Source organism: Octodon degus, unplaced genomic scaffold (assembly GCF_000260255.1).
Source record: "Octodon degus isolate 3935 unplaced genomic scaffold, OctDeg1.0 scaffold00048, whole genome shotgun sequence".
Classification (NCBI taxonomy): Eukaryota; Metazoa; Chordata; class Mammalia; order Rodentia; family Octodontidae; genus Octodon; species Octodon degus.
The window spans coordinates 12,768,985-12,777,893 of NW_004524624.1; the positions used below are offsets into that span (position 1 = coordinate 12,768,985).

Genomic DNA, 8,909 nt, shown 5'->3' on the forward strand with positions numbered 1-8,909 from the left:
GGCATGTGGTGCTGGGGGATTGAACCGCGGTCCCTGATGCTTTTGCTAAGCTTGTTCTAAGTAGGTGCTTTAGACCACTGAGCCATCTCTCCAGCCCCTTTTTTGTTACTGGGAATTGAACTCGGGACTTGCACTTGCCAGGCAGGTGCTTGTGCCATTGAGCAGTATCCCCAGCCCCTAGACAAGAACTGTTTTGTTCACCACCATAGCTCAACTAAGGAGAATTACTACCGAGACCGATCTGTGTAGTGCTTGCCTTAGGTGGGAAATGGTAAAGATGTGTTAGATGGATGCATGAAGATGAAAAACTACAGCAGTATTTTACTAGCCACCTTAAATGTATGACTATCTTTTCATCCACTGAATACAATTAGAAAAGGCATTTTCAGGTTTGTTTTTTTGCCTTGGTCTATTCTAAATTTTAATTTAAAAAATACTGTCATACAAGTACACTGTTTCAATTCATTCTTAGTTATAGCCTACTTTCTACGTTTCGTGTATGTACTGTAAGTTTGTGAACTGAGAGAATTCCTGTCTGGCCTCTGTACTGTCAATAGGTTCATTTTCCTCATTGAAGAAATTCATTGGTGATTGCTTGGCAGAACTGAGAGCCTAACAGGTTTACTCTTTTCAACCCAGGTTTTATCCTAAACCGTTCCCTAAAATCTGTACGTACATCTGGAATAGCACTGTTCTCTTCCTGGTGTGTATAAATCCTCAAAGATTACATGGCTACTTTTGCTGATGGGTCCCCATGGTTTTCTTTACTAATCAAGAATTGGTGATTGGTATCAGCTCTGCAGCTCTCCAGCTTTTGTAAGTTAGAAAGTTCACTGGCACACCAAAGTCATTATCAGTGCATTGCTTATAGCTAAAAATTAGAATTCTAGCAAATATCTTGATATTTAAAATTATTTTGCCACTGGCCTACCTTAGTAATCTTAAACTCCAATTTTGTAGAAACCTTGTATTTTATAGTAATCACATATAAAGTGTTCTCAGTGTTGAAACAATTCTTTACCTGCATCCATTAATGCCAAACTTCCACCGCATGCAGATGCCATAGAAGAGGACCCTATAGAAAGGAAAATACTTGCTTTATAATATATATATTTTTAAATAATTTATAATGATTTTTTAAATGTTGAAAATTATTATCAGTTATTGCTGTACAAATATTCAACAGTTTTTACTTCCATACTTTTAACCACTTAACAATTTATCCTGCACATTATTCAGGCAGCGTGTTTATTCATATATGGAATAACCCGAACATTACTCAGGCAGGTGTTATTTCAAACAATTGATTCTTGTGTTCAATACATTTGATAATTTTTTGTTTTTGTGGTATGCGGATTGAACTCAGGAACTTGCGCTTGCCAGACAGGTGTTTATATTGCTGCGCTATATCCCTGGTCCAAAATTGTCATCTTTATACTATTTCCTGTTATATTACCATATAAAAATGAACAAAATAACACAATTTTTGGTTATCCTGTATTTAAATAATTGGATTTTAAGTGGCTAAAAGCACATAAATCACAAATTACAGAGCTGCATGGTCTAATATGAAAACTAGTAGACATATGAGACTATTTAAATTAGTTAAAATTGGGAGATGGCTCAGTGGAATAAGCACTTCCCTGGCAAGCACACGGACCTGAGTTCAATCCCCAGTTCCGCAGGGGGAAAAAAAAAATTAGTTAAAATAAATTTAGTTCTTTAGAAAGACTGCAAATATATAAAACATTCCCATTATTATAAATGATTCCATTGGATAGCACTGCCTCTGAGATTCTGAGCCTCCAGAAGGATAAGTAGTACGATGTTTACTGCCTTACTCGAGGTGAAGACACAGGGCTATGGCTCTCCCCTTAGGCTGTACTCAGTTATACTCAGCAGGCAATAGGACAGACTGTTGTTTAAGTTCTGAGCTTCGGTGATTTTCTCTTATAGTCTGTGACCACTTGATCTACTTAAGACTGTAACAAGGAATCTGGTCTTTCTACTGGGAAAGAAATATTTTGATACTATACCATTTGACTCCAGGACTTCAGATGTAACTCTCACAGTGAAGGGAAAATCTTTGGGAATAATGGGAAACAAAGCTTTCTCTGCAAGAGCACCTACAGTGGAATAGGACAGACAATATAAGCAAAAAATATACTAAGTCTCTGTAAGGACACAGATAAGTTTACAGACTTGTACTCACCATGCCCAAGTTCTCGCCTATTTATTCCAGTGACTTTGCCAATTTCATTAGTTGCATAAGGAGGAAACTTAAAAAGGAAAAGAAAAAACCACACATATATAAACTGATATACAAAGATGCCCAAGATATATTACCAAAATAAAACAAGCAGAATCCCCACTTTTGCTTTTAAAAAGTATATTCATATATACAAATGAATTAGGGGATGGGAAGTGCATGGCCACAGGTATTTAAACCATATATTTCCTTAATGCTTAACAACAATATTTTTATAATAAAATATACATATTTTAAAAGTATATATGAGGAGATACAGATCTTTTTTGATAAGGGCTTTATTTTTATAGGTGACAGACTATATTTTTGATGCTACATTATCATCAAGGAATGTAAACTAGTTGTGATTATTTAAAAACTGGGAGAGTCCCAATAAAAATATAGTTTTGTTTGTTTGTTTGTTTTTTTTGTTTTTTTTTTTTTTGCGGAACTGGGGATTGAGCTCAGGCCCTTGCACTTGCCAGGGAAGCGCTTATTCCACTGAGCCATCTCCCAGGCTCCAAAAATGTAGAATTCTGGTTTAGCAAAAACAAATTTTAAAAGGAGCAGTAAAGCATGAGTCTGATCAAATCTGATATAGCAGCTAATTTGCATGAAGCAGAGGACAAGGGGAATATGCAAACTTCTCTATGAGTGTGTAGTCAGCAATACTCAGATTGTGGGGGATGTGACAGGTCATGTGACTCAGATGCTCTAGCAGATAGACTATGAAGAAAAGTATGTGATAGAGAAATGTAGAGATCATAAGAGACAAAGATGTCAAATTTTTAAAAGATGGGCAAGACTAAAATATCTGAAATGGTTTCTATAGATCTTAGGAAAGCAGTTGGTTACTTATAGTCATGGAAGGGTGTTTGGGACTGGGATAAAAAAAACATTAAGAAGCTTCTGAAGTAGCTGGTGATTTTGTACTGCCTGACTTGAGTGGTGACTGCAAGGGTATTTGCCTTACATAAACTCAGGAAGCCATCTTTTGTTTCTGTGATTTTCAGTTCCTGTACTTTATTATAATAACAGGGGTTTCCAGATGGGATAATATAGTGCTAATAGCCCACTTCCTTCTACAGTTCCCTACCTCTTTCCTCTATAACCAGCTACTGCATTTTACACAGCTGCCCCTCTTAGATTAACACATGCTTATCAGGTAATGACAAGGGATGGGTTTTACAAAATTAAAATTCTTCCCTTGCTTCCTGGTTATATCCAGAACAGGATATTCATAAGGGATTCAAGGCCTGTGTACCTCTCAAGGTTGTAGATATTCTGCAGCACATACTTTCTACATACAGTCTTCTCTATTGAAGACCCACATGTGCAAACATTGTATTGTTTCCATAGTGTGAGAACCTGAAAGACTAAGTAAAATCTGAAGGGCATAGTAGATACCGTGAAAAGGGAATAAACCTGTTCGAAAGGAAGGAATTACTGAGGTGAGAAGACAGGAGCGGGAGGTGGCGAAAGACATGTAACTACATAAACAGGCAGGATGTTTGGATAATTGTAGTGTGGATTTCTGCTGGTCTGTGGAAAGGATTAATTAATGCGTAATTTTTGTTTGTTTTTGTCTTTTTTCATTTTCTCTCTTCATAATTTTTTATAACTTTCTTTTTCCAATTTTGCATGCATGTATCTGGTAATCTGAACAACTAATTTGAAGACAACACTAGGCAATACAACAAATACTGTCAAATTTGTATTATTTTGTTTGGTGAAATTGTGCATCATTTCTAATTTTTTCTTTTTTATTACTATTTTCTATTCTCTTTAAAAATTAAAATAAAAAAATAAAAACGTTCTCTATTGATTATAGAGAACAAATATTAAATATTGGGATGCTGGGCAACTAACCATAGCACTCAAAAGTAAAGTGACTTTAAAAAAAAAAAAAAGTAAAGTGACTTATTTCTTTACACAAGCTTCCCATGGTGTTTGGTTCAAACAACAAAAGTACAAGTACTACCTGTGGGTGTGGTGGCTCACACCCAGAATGTCTGGGAGGCAGAGGGAAGCACTGGGGGATGTAGCTCAGGGTAAAGGCCCTGGGAAAGAATTAAAAAAACTAACCTGGTAAGAAAATGTGATTTCTCAGTTGAAAAGCTCCACTGTTGTTTGACTTTTGTGTACAGGCATAACGCCCTTGCCTAAAGGCAAACACTCTCTGCTATACTCTGCCATGGATTTAGAATAGAAGTTATTGTTTGGAAAGCTCCACTTAATACTTCTGCATGCAATAAAGTAACAGCCCCCAAATCAACCTTAATAGATACATGATAAAATAGTCATAAGAAAACTTAAGTAGTGGATATATGGGCATTTGGTGTGAAGTTCTTTTATTTTGTTATAACCTAGAAAATTTCACAATAAAATTTTGGGAAAAAAAAATTCATCTTACCTCATAGTGCAGCATGAAATTTTTATCTTTTATCCCGCTACATACAAAAGGCAAAAGGCATAATATTAAAAAAATATTATACTGACACAGAATTTTTGTTTTAATAACTAAAAACAATTTCAGAGGATTAAAAACAATCCTACTAGGTACTAACAAGAGTTAGTCTGAAACAGCAAACCTGAAGAACGGCTTTTTTGTTTTTTGAGCTCAGGCTCATTTTGTTGCCCAGGCTGGTTTTGAACTCCAGCAATCTTCTGGACTTAGCCTCCCAAGTAGCAGAGAAATGACATTTTTTCTGGGGCTTATGAATATATTCTACATAGAGGAAAACAGTTTTGCTTCAAATACAAGCCTGAGAGATCCAGATTTAGATATTAAGACAGCAGACATATTTTTATGCATCACTGAAAGAATCTTCAATGTTACAACCACACTATTTAAATCTCATGAGAGTATGGCAGAGCACACCAGTAATCCAAGCACTCAGAAGGCTAAGGCAGAAGGACCACTACAAATCTGAGGCCAGGCTGGGCTACAGAGCAAGACCCTGTTCCCAATGAAACAAACACGCTCAAGAGTTCTGATCTTTCTCCCCCTCAGTGTGGGAAATGCAGATCACTAACTGATTCCACAGTTGAGAGGAATCAGAAGATCTGACTGGCAGAGATCTTTGCAGGGTTTGAAAAGAGAACTATTGTGAAAATGTCTAAAAAAAACGGGAAAATAAGATGGACTGTGAATTCCTACAGGCAGGAAAGTAGATTTATCTAGAAAAATACAGGAACGTGAAAAGGTGTTGGCACAGGTGATGTCCCCTTTAGGTAGAATTACAAGCGGGGCCTTTCTGTGCAAAGGATTTAGAAAATGTATGGGGCTGGGGCAGAATCTGCCCCAAGTACAAGAGTCAAGTACAGGGTGGGAAAAAGAAATCCAAAAAGTTAACTTCAGAACACTAAAGGAAACAGATTTTTGTGAGTTAGAATGACAGAGATCATTAGCTCAGTACGTGTAATTTACAAAAAAGAAAACCGAAGGCCAGCATGGTTGGGTTGAATGATGTATGTTCCCTCCATTTACATGGCTACAGATTTCACACAAGAAATTATATGGAAGGGTGCTGGCAGACCCAGTGCTCTTTCTGATTAAATGCTAGAAGTAAAAAGTGAAAAGGCTAGAAAAGCAAAGTTTTGGCTACATGGGAACACAAAGCAAATTGTTCACTTCTTTCAAGTTAGCGTGAACAGTCTAGCATTATACACATCTGCACTAATTTTTATCACCTATGAGCATATGAAAACTAGAGAGTGGATATCTTAAGACTCCTAGAGGTTGCTCGTCAGTTGGCCAATAAGAGGGAAGCCGAGTGCTGCAGTCTTCTCTGACCATTAGCAACAGAGGGAAGTAGTGCTCCTGAACACAGAAGAAAGAGCTAGCCGGCTGTGCGTGCCAGGACCCTGATGCAGAAATGCTGCTGGGACGGACCATCTATAACAGACTGACAATGTTTTACTGCTGACAGTTTAGGAACAGGGGAAGAGAGTCAAGTATCCCTAAATAAAAAAAGGTAGTAATGTGCCTTGGGATTAAACAGGGCTTTCCACCAGAATCCTCTAGTTTACTTTCCAACTTGAACTTCTGCCTACACTGTTTTTCTCTGTTATAATAGCAAAACCTATCCATTCAAGAAATCAGTCTACAGACAGAAAAATACCAACACATTAAAGAATTACATGCTTTACCAAAAGGTATTCAAAACCAATGAGTTATAATATAAGAGACATTAAAAAAAACAAAACCCTCAAGTTTCAACTATGTAAACAGCAAAATGAAGAACGGAGATACAGGTTAAAAATATAACAATAGCTGAGCCTATAGCTCAGTGGCACAAACACCTGCCTGGCAAGCACAGGGTCCTGAGTTCGATTCCCAGTACCAAAAATTTTTAAAAAGTAATGATAATTAATAATACACAACATGAGCTTCAGTTATACACTGGGACATCACAAAACATAACAGTATAAATGTAAACTTACTTTATAGCTGTTGTAATTTGATCTGATTTTACACTGGATTCTAATGAATCAAATGTAACAGTACAAAGCACCTAAAAAAGGAAAAAGTTCCTTAGACATTAATATACTACTAGTAATGAAAACAACAAAGTAATAGTAACAACAAAATATATCTGTTTTGTTTTGGTGCTGGGGATTGAAGTTGGCTTCTGTATGCTAAGCATGTGTTCTACCACTGAGATATACTAAGCTCAAAACTAAAAATATTTGAAGAATCCAATTAACTCCAAAAGGAAGGGGAGTAGTACCGGGCATGGTGGCACTTGCCTGTAATCTTAGCTAGCACTAGGGATGCTGAGGCCAGGAAGATTGGAAATGTAAGGCTAGCCTGAGCTACCTAACAAGATCCTGTGTCAAAAAAAAAAAGGCGTATTATACAAACCAACCATGACAATTAATATAGGAAATACTCATTTTATAAATATGTAAGCTGTATGTAAATCTGAAAAATAAAAATATCTAACATATATACTACATATGTAAAGCACCATAGTAGGAGTGCTAAGGGAGGAAGACAGGAGGAAAAAAAGAAGAAATATTTATAAAAGCTATTACTTGTCCATAGAAGAAGCCTCAACCAAGCTATACCCAATAAAACTGCCTGCTTAAACACACATACACACACACACCTCTCAATCTTTGCAGGGAAATAATATAATTTAGACACAATATATCATTCACAGAGACACAGTCTAGAGGATACACTGCACAGAAAGAAGTGACCTGTTCTCAAGAGAAAAGACAAAATATTGGATTGACAGACAAAATTTTTCTACAGCTCTTATAATTATACTAAAGGACATTAAAAAAGAATTAATGGCAATTTGGGAAGGGAAAAATATGTCCTTTCATAACTGAAAAGAGATGACAAGAGTCAGTGAACACGAAGATGATTAATAGAAACTGTCTAGGAGTACACTTGCCTAGCATTCACGAAGCTCTGGGTTCAATCTCGAGCACTGGGGGAAAAAATTTCCCAATCCAAAGAGAACCAACTCCCAGGGACCTTTCGGACCTGAGGGTAACATATGTATTCTTATAATACCACCAAAGGACAACAAAGCAAATGAGGCATGAAGAAAACTGAAGAAATAATTATTGAAGCTTCTCATATACCCCATATGAAAACCTATACAGTAGTATCTATATAATATACTTTCAGCTCTAACAATCCTAATTCAAGTAACTAGTTTTTTACATATTTACCTGTGTTTGTCCCCTCTGAAACAGTGCTGACCCATGAAGAGTTTTAAACATATCAACCTCACAACTGATATTCCTAAGTGAAGTCAAATCGCGTCCATCACACCTATGTTAACAAAGGAAATAAATAGTAAAGCTGAGATGAAAGTCACAAAAATTACATGTCTCTTTATCTCTACCAAAACATTCCCAACTCCAGCCATGTACCATAATCCCCTGAAGAACTCTGATGAAGACACATGGGCCCAACACTCAGTGCCACCGAGTTAGTATTTGAAGTTATGACCTATACAGCTGTACTGTTACAAAGCTCTACGAGTAATTCTGATGTGCAGTGAGGGCCGAGAAGCACTGTTCTACATATAAGTCCATGACAGTCACTCATGTACATAATCCTTACATTCTTTCTTCAATAGGCCCCCATTTAAAAATAACTATTATTTATCTTACTCTTTTTTTAAATAAATATTTAATTTTTTTTCTTTTTTTTTCTTGAGACAGGGTCTCGCTATGCAGTTCAGGCTGGCTGTGAGCTCACTGTGTAGCCCAGGCTGCTCTCAAAATCATAGATCCTCTTGCCTCAGCCTCCCATGTGCTCCAACTGCAGGCATGCACGACCATGCCTGGCTTATCTTTGTCTTAATTTGAAGATCAGTTTTTCCCACTGAGCAAGCTGCCACTTTCAAGGCAACTGGCAGAGATAGCGTGTGTTTTAACTGTATCAAAAGAACATATTAAGGGCCGGCCAGATAGCTCAGTGGACCAAAGTGCCTGCTTAGGCAGAGACAGGGACTGGGTTCGATCCCTGGCGTGCCATGCCAGCCCTGCTCCTAGGTGCACTGAGATGGCAACTGAGACTGGGGTGGTGGTGTGCGCCTGTAATCCCAGCACTTGGGAGGCTGAAAACAGGAGGGTTGCTATGAATTCAATCTGTGTAGCGAGACCCTGTAGATCCTGTACTAAATACATTAAA

At 37.2% G+C, this 8,909-nt stretch overlaps 1 protein-coding gene across 1 annotated transcript in view; it reads right to left on the reverse strand.

Annotated features, from left to right (window-relative positions):
* Positions 1-8,909, reverse strand: part of Pnpt1 (polyribonucleotide nucleotidyltransferase 1) — a 41,137-nt gene that overhangs the window by 13,757 nt on the left and 18,471 nt on the right. The window contains exons 13-18 of the mRNA XM_004632439.3: positions 7,940-8,042; positions 6,695-6,765; positions 4,662-4,698; positions 2,213-2,279; positions 2,037-2,126; positions 1,022-1,075 (exon numbers count right to left, since the gene is read on the reverse strand). Coding sequence (XP_004632496.1) covers positions 1,022-1,075; positions 2,037-2,126; positions 2,213-2,279; positions 4,662-4,698; positions 6,695-6,765; positions 7,940-8,042 — 422 coding nt within the window. The remainder of the gene's footprint in view (positions 1-1,021; positions 1,076-2,036; positions 2,127-2,212; positions 2,280-4,661; positions 4,699-6,694; positions 6,766-7,939; positions 8,043-8,909) is intronic.